The 23,201-nt window shown below is 36.7% G+C and overlaps 1 protein-coding gene across 1 annotated transcript in view; it reads right to left on the reverse strand.

Moving 5' to 3' along the window:
- Positions 1-6,798: 6,798 nt before the first annotated feature.
- HIKESHI (heat shock protein nuclear import factor hikeshi) overlaps positions 6,799-23,201 on the reverse strand; it is a 37,315-nt gene continuing 20,912 nt past the window's right edge. The window contains 3 exon segments of the mRNA NM_001034226.2: positions 6,799-7,022; positions 7,979-8,097; positions 14,358-14,509. Of these exon segments, the coding sequence (NP_001029398.1) occupies positions 6,968-7,022; positions 7,979-8,097; positions 14,358-14,509 (326 nt within the window). The 3' untranslated portion in view covers positions 6,799-6,967.

Raw genomic sequence — 23,201 nt, forward strand, 5'->3', positions numbered from 1 at the left:
TAGAAAGATGGTAACAATAACCCTGTGTACGAGACAGCAAAAGAGACACTGATGTATAGAACAGTCTTACGGACTCTGTGGGAGAGGGAGAGGGTGGAAGATTTGAGAGAATGGCATTGAAACACGTAAAATATCATGTATGAAACGAGATGCCAGTCCAGGTTCGATGCACGATACTGGATGCTTGGGGCTGGTGCACTGGGACGACCCAGAGGGATGGTATGGGGAGGGAGGAGGGAGGAGGGTTCAGGATGGGGAACAAATGTATACCTGTGGTGGATTCATTTTGATATTTGGCAAAACTAATACAATTATGTAAAGTTTAAAAAATTAAATAAAATTTAAAAAAATAAATTAAAAAAAAAAAAGAAAAACTTCATTAAATACACCTGAACACAGATAATTTTACACAAATTAGAGTTAATTAATGTCACTTTTTTCCCTTATCACAATGTAAAAATATTCAAGTTTGTACAAGACTAGGGTGTTTTTTTTTCCCCCCATGTCTTAAAGTTTCTAAATATCTTGTATAGGTTTTATGGGTTAACACTGTTTTCCACAAATTATTACTACAAAAATCTAAAATTGTGCTTAACAAAATGGAATGGTTATAATAAGTATCTTTTGAGAGAGATTAAATTTGTGGAGTTCTTATGGTTCCATTAAGACTTCCTGCATCAGCCTAATTTTTAATTTCCAGAGCCTTAGTTATCTTTAAGAATATTAATAAGTATAGGGATTTCCCTGGTGATCCAGGAGCTAAGACTCCTTGCCTCCAATACAGGGGGCCTGGGTTTGATCCCTGATTGGGGAACTAGATCCCACATACTGCAAGGAAGACCCAGTGCAGCCAAATAAAGGAATATAATTTTTTTTTTTAAAAAAAGAGTATTAATTGATAATCCTGGATAAGTAGAAAATATAATTTTACTACCAGGCTCCCCCGTCCCTGGGATTCTCCGGTGCAAAGAACACTGGAGTGCGTTACCATTTCCTTCTCCAATGCATGAAAGTGAAAAGTGAAAGTGAAGTCGCTCAGTCGTGTCTGACTCTTAGCGACCCCATGGACTACAGCCTACCAGGCTCCTCCACCCATGGGATTTTCCAGGCAAGAGTACTGGGGTGGGTTAGAAAACTGCAAATCAAACAGGAGATATCACTTCACATCCATTAGAATGGTTACAGTCAAAAGACACAATAATTAGTGTTGTCAAGGACATGGAGATATTGAAATCTTCATATACTGCTCATGAGAAAGTATAATAAAAGCTTTGGGAAACAGTTTAGCAATTCTTTATAAAGTTAAACATAGTTACCAGGTAACTCAGTGGGGCTTCCCTGACAACTCAGCTGCCTGCAATGCAGGAGATCCCGGTTCAATTCCTGGGTTGGGAAGATCCCCTGGAGAAGGGAATGGCTACCCACTCCAGTATTCCTGCCTGAGAATCCCATGGACAGAGGAGCCTGGTGGGCTACAGTCCATGGAGTTGCAAAGAGTCGGACATAACTGAGCAACTAAGCACACATACATATATACTGCTTACGGCAAAGTATAATAAAAGCTTTGGAAAACACTTTAGCAATTCTTCAAAAAGTTAAACATAGTTACCATAGAACTCAGTAATTCCTCTTTTAGGTAACTGAAAGCAAATATCCACATAACAATTATACATGAATATTTACATGAACATTACTCATAATCACCAAAAACCGGAAATAACCCAAATGCCACCTGACATATGGACAAAATGTGGTATAATCATACAATGTAATATTATCAATAAGAAAGAATAAAGCTCTGAAACATGCTATAATATGGATGAATTCTGAAAAACTATGCTAGCTAGAGGAAATAAGTCACTAAAGACCACACACTACACGATTCCATTTATATAAAATATTCAGAAAAGGCAAATCCATGATGAAAGAAAGTAGATTCATAGTTGCTTACAGCACTGGGGATCCTGGAAGCTGGAGATTAACCACTAATGGTCATGGAGTTTCTTTGGGGGAGATGAAAATGTTCTAAAATTAGATAATGATCATGGTTGCACAATACCATTAATATACTAAAAGAAACATTGAATTATACACTTTTCAGTGAATCTGATGTTATGAGAATTATATATTAAGGTTTTTAAGGAGGCAAATGTTGAAATCAAGTATACACAAAAAGGTTATATAGAAAATGCAAAAATGAACAATATTTTATCATTCCAATAAATCCGTAAGTCTAAAAATGAAAATCTCTCTCAACTATGGAGCTACAAAGACAGCCATTCTCCAACAAAATTACTGTCAGTTTTCAATTAATACTTCATGTATTGCATTTTGATGATGCAAAACCAGATGGTAGTAAAGTAGAACCTATTAGATCTATACCTGAAATCTAGAATGTGCATTTACAAGATGGATATGCTCCAGGTTCATACATGACAACTCATGTACAGCTAGTTAAATTCAGAAGACAATGCCTTTATTGGGTACAGTTCAGTTCAGTTGCTCAGTCATGTCCGACTCTTTGCAACCCCATGAATTGCAGCACACCAGGCCTCCCTGTCCATCACCAACTCCCGGAGTTTACCCAAACCCATTCCATTGAGTCGATGATGCCATCCAACCATCTCATCCTCTGTCGTCCCCTTCTCCTCCTGCCCTCAACCTTTCCCAGCATCAGGGTCTTTTCAAATGAGTCAGCTCTTCCCATCAGGTGGCGAAAGTATTGGAGTTTCAGTTTCAACATCACTCTTTCCAGTGAACACCCAGGACTGATCTCCTTGCAGTCCAAGGGACTCTCAAAAGTCTTCTCCAACACCACAGTTCAAAAGCATCAATTCTTTGGTGCTCTGCTTTCTTCATAGTCAACTCTCACATACATACATGCCTATTGGAAAAACCATAGCCTTAACTAGATGGACCTTTGTTAGCAAAGTAATGTCTGTGCTTTTTAATATGCTGTCTACGTTGGTCATAACTTTCCTTCCAAGGAGTAAGTGTCTTTTAATTTCATGGCTACAGTCACCATCTGCAGTGATTTGGGAGCCCCAAAAATAAAGTCAGCCACTGTTCCCCATCTATTTCCCATGAAGTGATGGGACAGGATGCCATGATCTTTGTTTTCTGAATGTTGAGCTTTAAGCCAACTTCTTCACTCTCCTCTTTCACTTTCATCAAGAGGCTCTTTAGTTCTTCATCTTCTGCCCTAAGGGTGGTGTCATCTGCATATCTGAGGTTATTGATATTTCTCCCAGCAATCTTGATTCCCGCTTGTGCTTCATCCAGCCCAGTGTTTCTCATGATGTATTCTGCATGTAAGCTAAATAAGCAGGGTGACAATATACAGCCTTGACATACTCCTTTTCCTATTTGGAACCAGTCTATCGTTCCATGTCCAGTTCTAACTGTTGCTTCCTGACCTGAATACCGATTTCTCAAGAGGCAGGTCAGGTGGTCTGGTATTCCCATCTCTTTCAGAATTTTCCATAGTCTATTGTGATTCACATAGTCAAAGGCTTTGGCAGTCAATACAGCAGAAAAAGATGTTTTTCTGGAACTCTCTTACTTTTTCGATGATCCAGTGGATGTTGGCAATTTCATCTCTGGTTTCTCCTGCCTTTTCTAAATCCAGCTTGAATATCTGGAAGTTCACAGTTCACGTATTGCTGAAATGTGGCTTGGAGAATTTTGAGCTTTACTAGTGTGTGAGAAGAGTGCAATTGTGTGGTAGTTTGAGCATTCCTTGGCATTGCCTTTCTTTGGGATGGAATGAAAGCTGACCTTTTCCAGTCCTGTGGCCACTGCTGAGTTTTCCAAAGTTGCTGACATACTGAGTGCAGCATTTTCACAGCATCATCTTTTAGAATTTGAAATAGCTGAACTGGAATTCCATCACCTCCACTAGCTTTGTTCGTAGTGATGCTTCCTAAGGCCCACTTGGCTTCACATTCCAGGATGTCTGGCTGTAGGGGAGTGATCCCACCATTATGATTATCTGGGTCATGAAGATCTTTTTTGTACAGTTCTTCTATGTATTCTTGCCACCTCTTGTTAATATCTTCTGTTTCTGTCAGGTCCATATCATTTCTGTTCTTTATTGAGCCCATCTTTGCATGAAATTTTCCGTTGGTATCTCGAATTTTCTTGATGAAATCTCCAGTCTTTCCCATTCTACTGTTTTCCTCTATTTTTTTGCATTGATCACTGAGGAAGGCTTTGTTATCTCTCCTTGCTGTTCTTTGGAACTCTGCATTCAAAAGGGTTTATCTTTCCTTTTCTGCTTTGCTTTTCACTTCTCTTTACAGCTATTTGTAAGGCCTCCTCAGACAGCCATTTTCCTTTTTTGCATTTCTTTTTCTTGGAGATAGTCTTGACCCCTGTCTCCTGTACAATGTCACGAATCTCCGTCCATAGTTCATCAGGCACTGTTATCAGCAAAGCATGAAAATATGAAACACATATTTGAGTTTGCTATTTTCTAACTATTTAAAATTCTAATAAAGCCCCTTGCTATCTTTTAAAATTTTTTATTCAGTAAATTATTCAGTGACTTACACGCATTTTAAAAAATGGATCCATTGGGCACAGATGGTAAATGATATTACTATTTTTCCCTGTAAACCGATATAGATATTGGCTTAGACTATTTCTTGCCTTTGGATATTTTTAACTCAAGTTCGTATCTTGTCTCCTCTGACAACTCTCTTATGATTTTCCCTTTCCCATATTGAAGCATAAAAATAATGTTGTTTTTCTTACCTAAACTCTGGTTGCTTTATGGAAAAAACAGTAATAGGCAAAATTAAGTTTGTGTGGCACTCTACAAATTTTCAATAATTCATAACTATTCTAAAAGCTCTTTTTAAAAATCAAACAAAAAAATTGACAAATCAAGAGTTCAGCTTTCCTATATTAAACTGTGTGTAAGTAAAAATGAATAAAATGTTTCAATGTGTCTTTCTTCCTTCAAGCTGCTACAACAAAATAACCACAGACTCAACACCATGTAATCAACAGAAATTTGTTCCTTACTGTGCTGGAGGCTGGAAGACCGTGATCATTATGCCAACATGGTCAGCTGAGGACCCTCTTCCAGGTCACAGACATCTCCATATATCCTCACATGGCAGGAGGGACTTTTCAGAGGAAACTGGTCTCCTTGGGAGTTTAAAGGAACAGTTATTAAATCTTTTACTTTGGAATTTGACTCTAAACCTGTCAAATTCCACTGTGAAAGATTTAATAGCTGTTCCTTTAAACTCCTGAGACCAATTTCCTCCCAAAGGCCCCTTCTTAGAATTTGAACTTTCCTCGTAGTATTAGCCCCAATTTTCACTATTGCAAAAACTGTACTCCAAGTCAACAAAGTACTTCTGCTGTAATCATTACAGCACTATCTGCTAAACCAAGCGCACCAGGAACGAACGCTGGACTTATTCTCACCGTACTGGTCATTTTCTCCAGGATTTTCCAGACTTCTGTGCAGGAACTAAGCTCCACCAAGAATATGTCCACCTCAAGGAACAATTATTGCCTTACTCGTTATGATAATGTATTTCTGGTATTATCTGTAACTCACCAGGAATTGCAACATCAATACCAGGCTTTTGCCCACCTCTTACAGGTAAACAATTTACCTGCCAATGCAGGAGACACGAGACACAGGTTTGATCCCTCGGTTGGGAAGATCTCCTGGAAGAGGAAATGGCAACCCACACCAGTATTCTTTTGGGGCTTCCCTGATGACTCAGATGGTGTAAGAATCTGCCTGCAATGTGGGAGATCTGGGTTTGATCCTTGGGTTGGGAAGATCCCGTGGAGAAGGAAATGGCAACCCACTCCGGTATTCCTGCCTGGAGAATCCCATGAACAAAGGCTACTGTCCATGGGGTCGCAAAGAATTGGACACAACTGAGCAAATAACAACACTACACCCAAACTGGGTATGACTACCTACTCCAACAGCAAGAACAATACAATCAGAAAAGTAATCCAAGTTTTGCCTAATGCTCTGCTGTGGAAGCCCAACAAACCAGTTTAAATACACTACCCAGGGCTGTCATAGACGATCACATAGTCTATGTCCTCTTGGCAAGCCAAGGGATAGTTTGTATTTAGTTAATACTTACTGTTATATCTCTAAAAAGATCACCAGACAGGTGAGATCCTGGTGGTATTTGGTCAATGGGAATCACCAGTATAAGTCAAAGGTCTTCCTCTGAATGAGACACAAAGGCTTTTGTGTCTCATAAAAGTAATAAATCCTATATTCTATACAAAAGTGCCTAACAACATTATCAATACTAACCTGAACAATAATTATGGGAATTTTGTTAAAAATGTATGAATTTGCTGATATAAAAAGTGACAACCAATTTGTTAACTGAAAACTTTGTTTTTGGCTGCACCATGAGGCTTATAAGATCTTAGTTCCCAGACCAGGGATTGAACTCCAGGCCACAGAAGTGAAGGCTCCTAGTACTAACCACTGAACTGCCAGGGAACTCCCCTGAAAAAACAATTTTGAGAAATACTAACTGAAAATAATTTCTCCATATGTAAAAATGTATAATGGATATGTTTTTCCAAAAATCTCCAAATTTTGATATGTTTGATTTTCATTATTCTAGCAAATTCCACTGTAAATATAAATGAAAGATTATAAATGCAATGCATTTGGTACACTATTGTGAATACGCTTTATTTTTTAAGTAAAACATGAATCATAGCCCAAACAAAATGTTTTACCTCTTGAATATTTTAAGCTTAAGGGAAAAGAGTCATTAATGATGAACATGTTTTCATTTTTTAATGTTTTTAATTTTTTATAAAGATCTTAATTAAACTTCATAGTTACTAAGCAGTTTTTAAACTTAGGCTTCATTGATCCTTTTGACTTCATGCTTTCACACAGTCATTATCTTCAAAACATGACAAATTTCAGAATCCATTAAAAATTATTTTATTCAAATTATGTTTTCCAAAAGAGAGGGTTCTGTGCTAGTCGTCTTTGAAAGTTTTCATACCTACAAAAGAAAAAACATCTTTATAAGAAATTTAATTAGAATCTTTCATAACCTGACAAATAACTCATCAAAAAGCATATAACTTTACATGTCACTTCTAAAAAGCCAAGATTAAGAACCTAGAAAGTTAAAAAGTTAATTTGGGAGCTTAATTATTAATGTATAAGAAGACAGCAAGCATAGTGATTTAACTGGCTGTAATCACAAAGCACACATCATAATACATTTTATTATCTTCAGCAAATCTGAGAGCTAGAAGTGACCTAAGAAAAAATGAAATCTAACTCCCCCACCTTCATTTCACAGATGAGTGATTTGCTCAAGGTCACATAGCTACATGATAACAAAGCTCAAATCTAATACATTCCAGACCAGTCCATGCTACACCATGCTACCACTTTTCAACAGTCTCCTTATGTACCTCCCTAACACCGGGATATTCAAAGTGAAAAGAAACATCTATAGAAGAGAAACAGAGAAAAGCTGGAGAAACAGATTTATTAATCATTCATGTACAGGGTACAGTATAAACCACTCTGATGTCTTATATATGTTTATTTTAGATCAAGACTTCCTAAATTTAGGAAAAAAAGTTTTCATTGATATTTCAAGCCTCATATATGGTACTTAAAATTCAAGCATATATATATATATATATATATATATATATATAAAAGATACAGACCTTAATTGTGGTCCCTAAAACATAAGCAACTGTATTTCCTTGTCTATAAAAACCCAAGATGGCTACTATATAACAGAATATTATTTGGGGCAGAAATTGTTCCTAATCTGAACTCTAAGTACATACTATTTAATGGCATGCAAATATTAATGTAGGCTGATATCCACTATAAAAGAAAATATTTAAACATCAAATAAGAAATACATTCACAAGCAAAATATATATATGGTTACTCAAAGCCTTAATATGAGAGCTACTTAATGCCCCATACCATTTCAGAACCACATTTGCTGGAATGAACATTTCAGATGGACTTGGTGTCATCTGGGCCTGAGAGACAGCAAATGATGAAGCAAAATTGTAGAAGTTGTCCAGCATCTTTTGTGTGAACTAAAAATTAATAGTAAATAGATTAATGGGTTGTATTAAATACCAAAATATTTTAAAATACTAAACTCTAATTGAAATGTTGTTGCAGTCACTTGGTTTAAGAACTAAGAGTTCTAAGTCTAATGCTGACCACTAAGGGAAGTCATAAAATGACATTAGGGCACAAAAGCGTAACCATCTGCCTTTAGTACTATCTTTATATCTCAAAGAATTTCTATGACTTTCAACTATTTTTAAGTTTCTACCAAATTCATTTTATTTAAAAAAAAAAAAGAAAATTTTTTCCTTCAAAATATCTTCTTTTATCTCCACCTCTGGAGATTCCCTTCTCCTCAAATACCACCCTGGTCAAATCAACCCATTTCCTCATCCAAAATAGTAACCATATTTAAAAAGTCTTTTTCTTCCCAGAAAAATTTTTTAAAAGTATAAAAAAGGAGCAACTGGTTACTTGCCATCAATTACAAAGACGATACTATTCCACTTCTATCTCCTGGCCTGTTTGCTCTCACTGACCCTCAAATGGGCAAATCCATTACCACCCTCCAGGTCTCCTTGGTAGAAGCCAGAAGCACATGGATTTACATTTCTTGAGCATCAAATGGGTTTAAGCACTAAACCCAAAATTAATGAACTACTAACAATAATAATACCTTTTATTCACTCAAAAATAATCTTCCGACCATCACTTTCTCAGAAACACAAAACTAGCCATGAAGATTCTTGCTGTCTCTTTTCTACATGAGAAGAAACATGTTAACACGGTTTTTTATTTAATAATATAGAGATAATTTAACCCAAGAGACTCTGTTAAGGTACTTGAACTAATATGAGACTTCAGTAAGAGCATGGACTAAAAGTTCCAGTATCAAGAGAAATAAAACCAACAGCAACCCTCCACACAAGCAACAAAAATTTTTAAATGTAACTTTAAGAAGAGCCAACTCATGACAGAAAGTCTGTAAGAAACCTACAGGAAATGCTAAGACAAGCTGACAGTAAGATATTTGTGGGAAATATTTTAAGAGTGTATTTACAGACAAGAAAGAAAACCAATGAAAGGACTTTTTTTTACCACACTGAGTGGAAAGACATCATGTGTTCATGAATGGGAAGACATAATGTAATAAAGGCACATTAAACCTATAAATCCAACGTCATTTTCAACTACATTCCAACAAGATATTTCATGGCACTTGACAAGCTGATGCTAAAATTATTATGAAAAATACTCAGGCCTGTTTTGATGATTAGGAGGAGGGTCTTGGCCTACCAGATATAACCGGCAAAGGGACAGGCAAATTAACTGGAATAAAATGGAGAGCCCAGAAACAAACATAAGTATGTGTGACACATGACATACCACAAAGATGCTATTACTCAATTAAAAAAAAAATGTATGTGGGGACTTCCCTGGAGGTCCAGTGGTGAGGAATCCACCTTGCAATGCAAGAGACACAGGTTCAATCCCTGGCCGGGAAACTAAGATCCCAATGCCAAGCAATTAAGCCCACGAACCACGACTACTGAGCCTGCAAGTCTCAGCAGGAGATCCCACAGGTTGCAAGGAAGATCCCACAGGCCACAACTAAGACCAGACACAGTCAAATTAATTAATTTAAAAATAGGGACTGGGCTTCCCTGGTTCAGTAGTAAAGAGTCCACCTGCCAGTGCAGGAGACACGGGTTCAATCCCTGATCCGGGAAGATGCCGCATGCCGCAGAGCAACTACGCGGCAACTGAGCCCACAGTCTGCAACTACTGAAACCTGCAAGCCCTAGAGCCTGTGCTCCGCAACGAGAGGCCGCCACAGTAAGAAGCCCACGAGCTGCAACTACAGAAAAGCCTGCTCAGCAACAAAGATCCAGCACAGTCCAAGATGAATAAATACAAAAAAATTTTAAAGATGTATTTGCTTTAAAATAAAGAGTTCCAAGAGGAATGTTTCCAAGACAAATTTTAAATTGCTATAAATATATATAAAGATAAGGGAATTTATACTTGGAAGAGTTTGGGCATAAATTATTAATGGAAACACAGAAATCCATGCAAACGAAAAAATGAGGAATTTATTAACCAAGAAAAATAAAAAGTTTTATAGAACAAGAAATATAACCATAAACTCATAATACATGGCTCAGCTCTGAAAAATATTTACCAGGTCATAATACTGAAAATTTGGAATCCTGAAGATCTATATTGGAAAGGAGGGGAGAAAAGATACCTGTATATGCTGGGGAGCAGAAGATTAAGAGAGCTAAACCATGTTGGGCTTGTGCTTATCCTCAGTCACTCAGTTGTGTCCGACTCTGCGACCCCACGGACTGTAGACAACCAGGCTCCTCTGTCCCTGGGATTCTCCAGGCAGGAATACTGGAATGGGTTGCCATTCCCTTCTCCAGGGGATCTTCCCAATCCAGGGATCAAACCCAGGTCTCCTGCATTGCAGGAGGATTCTTTGCCATCTGAGCTACCAGGGAAGCCCTTAAATCATGTTATGTACCGATAAGGCAATGGAAAATACCTATAACAAATAAATCAATAAAGACTCAACAACTTTCTTCTGACACATGGACGTAAATACAAGAAGAGGGAGAAAAAAGTGGGACATTGAAAGTGACTGCTGCTGAGGAGCAGAGTAAGAGCAGAATATTAAGAGGTACAATAGAGAACAGCTGTTTTGCATGTAAAACTGACTTTTTCAATCATGTGCTACTGATAAAAACTAAAATCAAGTAAGAACAACTAAAGGCATAAATTACATACAATTGTACTATACATATTTTGTGAAAAAAAAAATTTTTTAAGTACTGAAATAGGATACATAAAGTTAGAGTAGCTACTTGGACAGAGAAAAAGAGAAGCAGAGAGCAGTGGATTGTAACACTTTATATAATTTTTTAACTAGTATAAAATATAGCAAAACGTATCAGTTAAATTTAAGTGGAAGACTGTGTGCATGTGTGAGCCATGTGAGCCCTTAGGCGGACTGCGATCCCATGGACTGTAGCCCGCCAAGCTCCTCTGTCCATGGGATTTCCAAGGCAAGAATACTGGAGTGGGTGGCCATTTCCTTCTCCAGGGGATCTTCCCAACCCAGGTAAAGAACCTGGGTCTGCTGCATTGCAGGCAGATTCTTTACCTTTTGAGCCATTAGGGAAGCCCAGGAAGATACATGCTAATGCTATGCTAAGTCACTTCAGTAGTGTCTGACTCTGTGCGACCCCATAGACGGCAGCCCACCAGGCTCCCCCGTCCCTGGGATTCCCCAGGCAAGAACACTGGAGTGGGTTGCCATTTCCTTCTCCAATGCATGAAAGTGAAAAGTGAAAGGGAAGTTGCTCAGTCGTGTCCGACTTTTAGCAACCCCATGGATTGCAGCCTAATAGGCTCCTCCGTCCATGGGATTTTCCAAGCAAGAGTACTGGAGTGGGGTGCCATTGCCTTCTCTGAGGAAGATACATGGAAGTCTTCAAATATGCCCCACTATAAAGTGAGCCCTACAAGGTCAGGTACTATTTTATTTTGATACCTGTTTTTATCTATTTGTTCTTTAAAAATGCCTGGCACACAAAATGTACACAATAAATATCTGTGGGATGTAGTTTTATTTATATTAAAATATTTCATAAAAATACCTACGTTTAATAAAAAGGTCAAATAATTTATTATAGAGTTAAAATGTCTTCCTGCCCCTCTCCAGGGATAACATCACTTTGGCATATATTTTCCAGACATTTTTCACATACAATTTATATGGAATAACTGCTGAGTATTGCTTCATAACTTGCTTTTTTCAGCACAGTTTATTTTTAAATTACTGACAAAAATTTTAAAACCCAGACTCTGTCATTCTTAATCTGGCCCATTGTCCAGAGAGTGCATGACAAGCTGGCTCTTAAATTCACAGCCACAGTTCTTAAAAGTATGCTGTCCAGCAAGCCCAGAGGTTTCCCTAGTCCATTCATGCTCCTCCTCTCCTAGAGGACTTATTTAACAATCCTTTTGGTTTAGACTGTAGTGGAGTGGGTTTCCATGCCCTCCTCCAGGAGATCTTCCCAACCCAGGGATTGAAGCCAGCTCTCTGACATTGCAGGTGGATTTTTCACCATCTGAGCCATCAGGGAAGCCTCTGGTTTACATTTCCAGTATTTCCTTTCCCCTCAATCTTAGCTGATGATCTTGCTTCCTATTTCACTAGAGAAGGAGTCGAGAGAGAACCTGCACAAGTTCTCTTCAGCTCGATTACTAACCTGCTGCAGCTCTCTTTTCATACTGTAAACATTGCCCGTTATCCTTTCTATTACTTCCTAATACAGTCTACTTCCTACTCAGGGATACCACTTTCACAAGTCTCCCCACTCTCCTGCATCATCAATTTTTCTCTCACAAACGCTTTACTGCTGTCAAACATGATATAGTATCTCCTATTAAAAACAGAAAAAAAAAAAAATTTCCTTGTCCCCACAGCCCTCAAGCAACCAGACCACCCATCTGCTGTCCTCTGTAACAACACTCACCAAGAGTCATCTACGGTCACTATCTCCATTTCCTCTTCTCCAAGTCACTCAACCTCACTCCAAACTCCTTTTCCACCTCTGTGAATTCTTGTCAAAGTCTTTAATGACTTCTACCTTGCCAAGTCCAATAGTTAATTCTTAGCCTTCATTTACTTCATCCGTAAGTAGTCAATACCACTGATCACTTCTTCCTTCTTAAAAACCAGTCTTGAAAATTGTATATATCTTATGTTGAATTGGTTCATCATGTTTTTCAGGTCTACTGTATCCTTCTACTTCTCTGTATATTCATTCTACTAAGTTTTGAGTTTGATATTGAAACCCCAACTAAAAATCTTTTATCTACTTAAAAAAAATAACTGTAATATATAGTAGAAATATATGTAACTTTGTTATTTGTATTTTCCAAGTCTTCTGTAAATGTGCTATCATATCTTAATAATTTAAAGAGGTAAAAAAAAAAGTACTTCTCTTCCAAAATACCATTTTGGGGGATTTCTTCCTACTTTGGGTGTTCCTTTCCTTTTATTCCTCCTGATCTCTTAAGCATTTCAACTTTGAAATGGCCTCAAGCTCTGTCACTGGCCAATTTTTCTGTTTATAGTTATTTCTCAGTGATCACATTTCCTCTACAACTTTAAATACCACCTCTACACTGAGGGCACCCAAATTTTTATCTCATGAACCTGCCACCTCCAGCTATCTATCTAATAGGCATCCCAAACACAGTACAACCAAAACTCAACTCTTGATTCCACTCCCAGCCCATACTTGTTCTTTGCACAACACTCCTGTGTTCCAGCTCCTGGAACCAGCATCCTTAGAGCCATAGTTGATGTCTCTATCTCAGACTTTACATGTGATTTACACTGTGAGACAGCATTGGCTCCATATTCAAATTATCTCAATAAGAGATATCAACTACTTTTCACCACCTCCATTTGTATTCCCCCATTAAACTCTGAGATTTTCACAAGAGACTCTTAACCGCTCTTTCTCCTTCCATCTTTGCCTCATTACAGTTTCTCTCCAAAGATGCAAAAGTGATCCTTTAAAAATGTTAAGTTAGATCATATTACTCCCCTGCTCAAAACTTTATGTTTTGTCCTCCAAAAAGAACTTAAGCCAAAGTCCCTACAAAAGCCAATGAGATTTCATATATGGAATCTCATTATGGGGGAGCGGTTTCCCCATCATCTCCAACTTCATCTCCCATCTCTCTCCCTTGCTCACTCTACTCCAGCCACAAAGTTTCACTTTATTTTTCAAACATAACAGACTTCTACCACTGGGCCTTCGTATTAGCTGTAACTCTGCCTCAATCATTCTCCCTTTAAGGCCTTTGCCTTATAGATTAAAAGTCAACCCTTATGAAATTATGTGATTTTAAGCAACATGAGGACCAGAATCTTGCTTATTATCAGGTTCAAAACTGTATACCCACAGCCTAGCATATTAATTGTGAGAGGAAACGGGGGGAAAAGTTAATATTTAAACTCATTAAAAAAAATCACTTTGAGCTATTTTATCACTGTAAAAAGTAAGTATCATCAAAGCATTTATGAATTTTAAAATACCTATATAGAAAGGAGACAAACTGAAAATATTCATGGAAGCCAGTAATTTATGTCATATGTGTTTACCTTCATTTTTACATGAATTCTACCACAGGCTGTTTTATGAAGTACAGAATGTGATTTTGTAAACTATTTTAGAAAATGAAAGGTGCATTCCATTACCTGAGTGAATGAGTCAACTGAGGACACAGCAGCATTACCCACAGGAGTCTGCTGAGCCAGACTGTCCAACAATTCCACTGAAATCCCAATCTGAGCAACAGATGGAGTTCGGACAATATTCATGGTTCCAAACGGGTGTTGGCTTCCTTCTCCTGAAAGAAATTAACATGTGCCACATGTTTCAAACTTAACTTGTACATATATAAATTCCTTCCTAAAGATGTAAAGAACCGCTGATTTATATGCACTAAGAAGTTCTGTCACCTGAAAGTTTGTCTTTTCTCAGATAAATGTAAAAGGATGCCTGTGTGTGTGTTTGTGAGTGTGTGTGTGTTAGTTGTTCAGTTGTATCTGACTCTTTGTAACCCCATGGATCGTAGACCAACACCAGGCTCCTCTGTCCATGGTATCCTCCAGGCAAGAATACTGGAATGGGTTGCCATGCCCTCCTTCAAGAGATCTTCTCCACCTAAGAACAGAACCTGGGTCTCCTACACTGCAGGCAAATTCTTTACCATTCGAGCCACCAGGGAAGCCCAAAAGGATGCCTAGTTCTTACCATATTAAGAAAACTGAGATTTTCCCCACCAGAAAAATAGCTTTTATTTTTCTAAAAACTTATAAAATTATTACAGCTAGAAATGGAAATTGAGAGTAAGACAAAAATAAATGAGAATTAGATAAAAAATTCTCAATGCTGTGATGAAAGGATATCTTAAAAGATTTTTAGAATTAGTTTTAATATTTTCTGATTATTATACAAAGAGCTCTCAATTGCCATTATCAACAACGACATGGCATATTTTACTACATGTCATGACTCTCCCCCACTCAACACCTGAGGATCTATTATCAAATAGGCAATAAAAAAATTTGCAACTTATTCAGAAAATAATAATTTTCCACTTTACAATATTATCATTTATAAGTGTGTATATATATATAATATATCATAAATACATAAAACAGAGTGTATTTGATATACCTGATCCTCTAAGTGTCAGCTAACTTAAACATGAAAAAATATAGGTCAGTTTTATTAGTCCATATAAAACAATCATGAGAGAAGAAAAAAATACAATGAATAGATTAGTGGTTTATCTGCTCTTTTAACAGGACTATAAAATGTCTAAACTAATACTACAGAATGAAAATCTGGGACAACACGCATTCCTAATAACCAGAACACTCACTCAAAGTATCAAATCTCTTCTTAAATTTTCAGGTATGCGAATATAAAAACTTGCAACCGTATGTTTCTGTGCTTTAAAAATACATACACACACTTCACTAAATGCGACTGGTTGAAGATATTTTCAGTATTTTATTTTTCTTAATTTCCTCATATTTGTACAATTTCCAGGTTTACTTCTGTTATTTCCATCGATGTAGTCTGAAAACATACTCCGCAATCTTTTAAAATATACTAAGATTTGTTTTGTGGCCTAATGTGTCAAGGAAATGTTCCATGGGCACTTGAGCATGACTGTTCTGCTGCTATTGAACAGAATGTTCTGCTACATCTAATCAAGTTTATAGTGTTGTTCAAGTCTTCAATTTCTTTGATGATCTGTCTAGCTGTTCTGTCCATATTTAAAGTAAGGTACTGACGTTCTCAATTACTGCTGAACTGATTATTTCTCTTTTCCACTCTGTCAATATCTGATTTATATATTCTGAGGCTCTTTTAGGTGCACACAAGTTTGCAACTGTTTCATCTTTTTGAAAGACTGACCCTTTTTGATTTCGGTTTGCATATATATTTTTTCATCCTTTACTTCCAACCCATTTCTCTCTCTGAATCAACAGCTGAATCATGTCTTTTAATCCATTCTGTAAATCTATGCCTTTTAGTTGGAGAGTTGAATTTTGTGTTAAATAGATACTTGCCAGTATACCATTTTAACTTATCATAATTTTTATTATATTCTTTAAATGATTGCACTACAATTACAATTAACATCTTAATTTATAACAACTCTAATTTGGATTAATATCAGTTTCAGTATACAAAATTTAAATTTCAGTATACAAAATAGTTTAATTTCAGTATACAAAATTCAGTATACAAAAACTTCACTCCTATGTAACTGCTTCTCTTCCTTATGTTGTTTATTGTCACTAATTACATCTTCATACATAGTATGACTATGTTGTGGTGGTGTTAGTTAAGTCATGTCCAACTCTTTTGTGACCCCATGGACTACAGCCCATCAGGCTCCTCCATCCATGAGATTTCCCAGGCAAGAATACTGGAGTGGGTCGTCATTTCCTTCTCCAGGGGATCTTCCCAACCCATGCATTGAATCCGCATTCTCTGCACTGGCAGGTAGGTTCTTTACCAGAGTTACCAGAGAAGCCCACTATATCAATAAGCAGACAATGATTTATGTCACTGTCTTTTATATCAAACAGGAAGAGCAGAGTTACAAAGTATGTATTAATACTGACTTCTATAATTATCTGTTTAGTTAGTTACCTTTACCTGTGTTTTTACTTAATATGTATCTGATTTATGTCTCAGGTCTCATTTCAGCTTGAAGGACCCCCTTTAGCATTTCCTGTAGGGTTAGTCCTCTAGTCATGATTCTCTCAATTTGTTTATCTGGGAATATCTTTATTTCGCCTTCATTTCTGATGGCTACAGAATTCTCAATTGACCTTTTTTCAGTACTTGTAATATGTCAGCCTACTCCTCTGGACTCAATGTTTCTGATGAGAAATCAGCTGTAACTTAATAAGGACCTCCGTATATGATGAGTTGCTTCTCTAGTCAGTTTAACATGTCCTAAAGCTAAGCCTACTTGAGTTTGTTGAGCTACTTAAGTGTAGATTAAAGCTTTCCTCAAATCTGTTTTAGGGCAATATTTCTTCAAATATTCTTTCCACCCCTTCTCTCCTCCTCCTCAGGGACTCCCAACACTGACATGCTTGACGGTGTCTCACAGGTCTCTAAAGCTCTGTTCATTTTTCATTCTTCTTTCAGCTCTTCAAAACTGATATTTTACCTATTTTCAAATTCACTGATTTTGGGGGGCCTACTCAAATCTGCTACTAAAACCCTCTAGTCAATTTTTCATTTCCATTACTGTACTTTTACACTCCATAGTTTACTTCCTTTAAAATTTTTTTCAATTTTTACTTCTTGTTTGATGATATATCATTCTCCTGATTTCCTTTAGCTCTCTGAGCATGTCTGAGAAGTTTCCTTAAAGTCTTTGACTATTACGTCCAATGTCTCTATTTCCTAGGTAGTTTCTAGTCATTTCTTCTGTGAAAGGGGCTAGCTTCTTGTATGCTTCATAGCTTTTTGTTGAAAACCAGACATTGAATAATCGACAACTCTAGCAATTAGATGTTTCACTCCTTCTTAAGGTTTATTGCCATTTTGTTGTAGCTGTTTCCTTGTTTAATGATTTTTCTGAACTAATACTATAAAGTCTTTTTTATCATTGTGACTACTAAAGTCCCTTATTAGCTTAATGATCAGCTAGTGAATGGGAAGAGATTGCCTTAGAAGCCTGGAACCAAATTCTCCCAATGTTTTGCAGGTGGGCTCCACGTGTTGAGACATGGCTTCTAAACTCATGCCTTCAAGGTCAGCCAGCAGTGAGACCTTAGGACCTTCTTAGATCTTTCCCAAGCATGTGCATAGCCCTGGACACCCATGTGGTCATTTAGATTCCTAGGAATTCCCAGGTCAGAGAATTTCAAAGCCCTTGTTTCCTAAGTATCTTATTCACAGCCTTCCCTTCCAAACTTCTTGGTTAGTCTGATGTTTGCCCCAACTGTTGACACTCCCTCAGGCATCAATGACCTGTAAATATTTGTAATATATATGCAAATATTACATTTACCTGTAAACATTTTTGACAAACCCTTACAAGAAATCATTCTAGCAGTGGAAGAGTTCCAAGTTTAACAACATAAAGGCAAACCTTTTGATTCTGCCTTTCAAAGAATCACATAACTAAATAAGTTAATTACAATTAATTGTGAATGACATCCATTCTGCTCCTTCTGGTATCAGTACCAAGAACATGGTCTGTTACTTTCAAGGCTACCACTGAGCAGAGGAAAAAGCATTGAGATCAGGGTGGATTAAAACACCACAAAGCTTATTGTTCTCACAGAGATTTGGTGTTTTTTCTTAATAAACGTCCCTCTGGTTGTGACAAGCCTTTGGTTAGTTTCAGTTTCCAGGGGCCTGAAAAAGTTGATTCTAAGAGTTTCTTCCAGTTTTTTGTTGTTATTGGTGTTGTTGCTTTTATGGAGGGATAATTTTGGAATCCCCTTCTCCATCATTTTAACTGTTTTAAGATGAGAATCATGCTAAGTCCAGAAAATGCACTGCTATTTGTCTGTGTATCAGGCTCAGGAAAATGACTCAATACACTTGCCATAGTTATAATCACCCAGGGAGTGATGTGCCCAAGCAGAAAGCCTTGTCACCTCTAATCTCCATCTCTTACCATATACAAGCTCTTGACAAATGAGTGGGGTCCTAAGTAAAGCTGTCTACGATCCACTGTAAAAACTGGGGCCAAGGAAATATTCTGACTTTTTCATTTTAAAGCTCTCTGGAACCAAGACAATGTAAGGGGGGGAAAATAAAACTCCAAGTCTTCAATAATCTTTAATCAATATTTTCAAAGAAATCTACTGTGCAATTAAGCCATTCCTTTAGTCGATTTTATTCTCAAAATGGGTTTGACACAGTAGTTGATACCCTCCAAGTACAAAAGTTCTTGTTTGCAAACCATAAAATAAAATACTGGGAAGAACATTGGAACATAAAATACAAACTAATAGTGAGCGCTTAATTCTGTGTATGAATTCATGATAGCCAAAGTCAAAAGAAAAACATGATCAGTGACACTGAGTCTTATAATAAAAAGTTAAAAAGCAAAAACAGCAGGGAAAGTAAAACATCTGGTCTTCAAAAAAAAAATACATTGCATAAAGTCCTCAGTAACATTCCAACAGTAAAAGCAGCAACAAATCTTTTAAGGCTGTTTCTCAAAGTATTCTCCTCACTAACCTAACAAGGCATAACTCAAGAGGAGAAATCATATAGGAAACCAGTGTTTTACTGTTAGTATACAAGGAAAAGCAGTCATCATCATTTACCATCTGGATCTAATTGACTCTTTTTAAAAATATATACATTTTAAGTCATTTCACAAAAAATGTTTGGAAGAATAGAGAGTAAAAAACAACTTTATTGGAATTTTCAATGAGTAACAAAGCACAGCAAACTCAAATACACACTCCAGATTTCCCACATGTGCCTGGTATTTAAGTTACAATAAAACAAAATGAGCCACATTCTTTGAATACAACTGTTCATCAAGTGTCACTAATAAATGTGGAATATGTCCATTTATAAACCTGACTCCTGACTTTAAACACACCTCTGTTAGGTTCAAGCTTATCATTACTTCTAGTAGTTGTACTGTCAAAGTGCAATACTTGAAATTTTTAATGGCTCATAATTTGTTGAAGAACAGCCACCTTCTCTGATTTTTAATTTTCAAATCACTGTCATTTTTAGATTTATGAACATTTAGAATAATCCAATTAACTTTTCATTTCTACATTTATTATCTTCTCATCATCTTTGCATTGCATTGGCAAAAAAATACCTTTAGGTTTTTAAGTAAACATAGAAGATATATTTTTCATTTTCACCAAGAGCTTTATTGAACCATGTATTCACTGTTTTGTCCCAGTACCTTCCACCATTTTTCAGGCAACTTCATAATTCCATCTTCCTGAAATTTTTTATCTTTTTGAGCAAGGAACTATTCCAGATGCCTTTTACAGTCTTTCGGGGGGGGGGGGGATTGAAATTTTTTCCATTAAGAGAATTTTGTAAAGACAGAAATAAATGGAAATCTGAAGGAGCAATGTCTGTGAACACGGTGGATAAACCAGAACTTCCCAGCCAAGCTGTAACAGTTTTTGCCTGGTCAACAAAAAAATACGAGGTCTTATTATCCTGATGGAAGATTATGCATCCTCTGTTGACAGATTCCATACATTTTCCATCCAGTGTTGTTTTCAGTTGTTCTAACTGGGAGCAGTACTCATTGGAATTAATCGTTTGGTTTTCCTGAAGAAGCTCGTAATAGAGGACTCCCTTCCAATCCCACTATATATACATCACCTCCTTTGGATGGAGGTAGGCCTTTGATGTGCTTGGTGGTGGTTCATTTCACTTGCCCCACAATCTCTTCTGTTCCACATTATTATACAGTATCCACTTTTCATCGCTTGGCACAATTTGTTTAAGAACAGAACATCTTCATATGTCTCAGTAGAGAACCACATGCAAAAATGAAGTCAAGAAGGATTTTCTCATTTAACTTGTGTGGAACTCAAACATCAAAGTGATTAACATAACCAAAGCAGGTGCAATGTCCACTTACAAACTGTATTCAGTCAAATTTGGAGCACAAATGTAAGAGATGAAAGAATACCAGCACCTATCCTTCAAACCACACATCCAAGATTTTGTCACAAAATACTACCTGATTAATTCCTCCTTGCTGAATGACTGAATGAGTAAGAATATCATATTTTCTTTTGGTCCTTGGAAATATACTGTTCAATCATCAATTTTTTAGTTAAGAAAATTCACTGAGATCATCATTCTTTTATTTAAGATTCAGTCCTGAGATTTTACTTATATGATCAACCACACCACCATCATAAGAGTCTAGAATGCTGCTATTTGCCTCTTTGTATTTATTGTCCGATTCATGCAATAAATGTAAAATTTGTTCCTTTTCAATTTTCTCTTTGCCATTAAAAACATAAAAAATTATTAATTCCTAATTCTGTCCAATAAAAGCAAAAAGCAGACAATGAAGACGGTGTCTCCAGTCTCCCTTTATACTTCATGAAAGATGATGTAATTCTCTGGGCAATACGGTATGGAGACTGACTGAGGGGCACTGCACTAGCACACTAAGGCCCACATGCAAACCCAGCCCATCAGCTACTGTGAGCTCCTGACCCAAGGAGTGTTTACATGTTTAAAGGGCTGTTTAAAGAATATGTCACAGTGACCATTTGTAGTGCACAAAGCCTAGAATATATACTATCTTAAGCTTTACAAAAATGTCTGCCAAACTCAGCTTCAAGTAATTCCATCATTCCTCCTTTTTCTTATCATTTCAGCCTTTTCCCCCCATAGTTGAGAATAACTAATGAATAATGAATTCCTTGGATGAAATAGCAAAATGTTTCAAGATATAGACAAAATAAGATCAGTAATATCTCCAAATGCGTATTAGATTTATAAAATGATCCAATGGACCCATATGGTAACTGTAAGATAGAATGAACTTAAAAAACAGATTAAGTAAAATAAATGCTTTCTGTTCTTTGAAAGACCCCCCCCCCAAAAAAAAAAAAAAACTCATGAAATATCCATTTAAGAGTTACAAGTGTCCCCTAAAAGAAACTAAAAGTCCAGCAGTTGCAGTATTTTTGGTGTGCAAAGAGATGAGGACTGAAGAAAACTGTTATGGCAGAAACAAGCAATTTCCTATGAAGTGACATTTGAAATCTGACATACGCTAAAGCTACAGAAAAACATTCTAATTATGCTTGTTGAAAATCCTCTTAGTATTAAATATAAATATTTAGAAATCACAAATATATATTCCTAAAACTTCTGCTTCATTTCTATGGATAGTCTGACAAGTCTGAAATACCATTTTTCCTGAATGCATATTTTAAGAGCTATGTGACTTCCAAAGGTTTATCAACAATAAATCTCTTAAACCAGATAAAAATGTTAATTTACCTGACATTGAAGTATGTCTAGAATTTGGATGTCTGAAATGTATTTAAACAATCACTATTTACCAAGTCCATCTCTGTGCTCTACACACTCTAAAGAACATACGGTAAAAGATTCCCTACTCTCAAGGCACTTTCATTCTCATAAAGCAGTCACAATTACTTAACTTTTCTCAACAGGTTTCATTATCTGGGTGACTTTTAAGATACCTCCTAGAGCTGTCTTTCTATAGTATAATAAAAACATAAAAATCATTTCTTGAGCACCAACTAAGTGCCAGACAGACACTATTATGCATTATCTCTAATGTTCCCCAAAACACATGCACTGTAGGTGTTATTATCCCCATTTTACCTGAATTCTCCTCTAAGGTTAAGGAACCTGGTCAAGACTACCCAGCTAGTAATGCACTGGGATTCAAAGAGGTCTAGTAAGCTCCAAGGCTGAAGCTTATGAACTCTATACTGATTTTTACTCATTACTTACTTTACAATAAGCATTCAAGATAGCAAGTCAAGAAGTAAAAGGTTCCCATTCTGGCTCTAGTTCTACTACATATGAACAGACTGATCCTAGTGGTATCTTGAGGTGGGGGGCGGGGTTGTCCTTTCTAATCCCCTTAACAAGCTCAATCCAATTTTAAAATGAAAACTAGAATCAGTTTAATCGTTTCTTCTTGGCAACTGAGCTAGATGCAAGAAGCCAAAGCGGTAACAAAATACAGCAGCAAGCCCCAAAAGAGAACTATAAAGAAAGTCAAATGATTTATAACAAACTCTAATTTTAACATTCCTTGAAAATTCTTTGGTGCTAAGCCTTTTTTCATGGATGCTAAGCCTTTTTTCATGGATAGTCTTAGGTGCTAAGCCTAAAGACAAAGGCTGAGCATGGTGTAGAAGTGTGACAATTAAATGGACTGCACAATACTGACTGAACCCTAGACAGAGGGAGGAGGAAAGTGTTATAAAAGGCATTACTGGGAAAACTGGCAAAACTTTAATGCAGAATACAGACAAGAGTACTGTATTAAT

The sequence above is a fragment of the Bos taurus genome, chromosome 29, assembly GCF_002263795.3.
Source record: "Bos taurus isolate L1 Dominette 01449 registration number 42190680 breed Hereford chromosome 29, ARS-UCD2.0, whole genome shotgun sequence".
NCBI lineage: Eukaryota > Metazoa > Chordata > Mammalia > Artiodactyla > Bovidae > Bos > Bos taurus.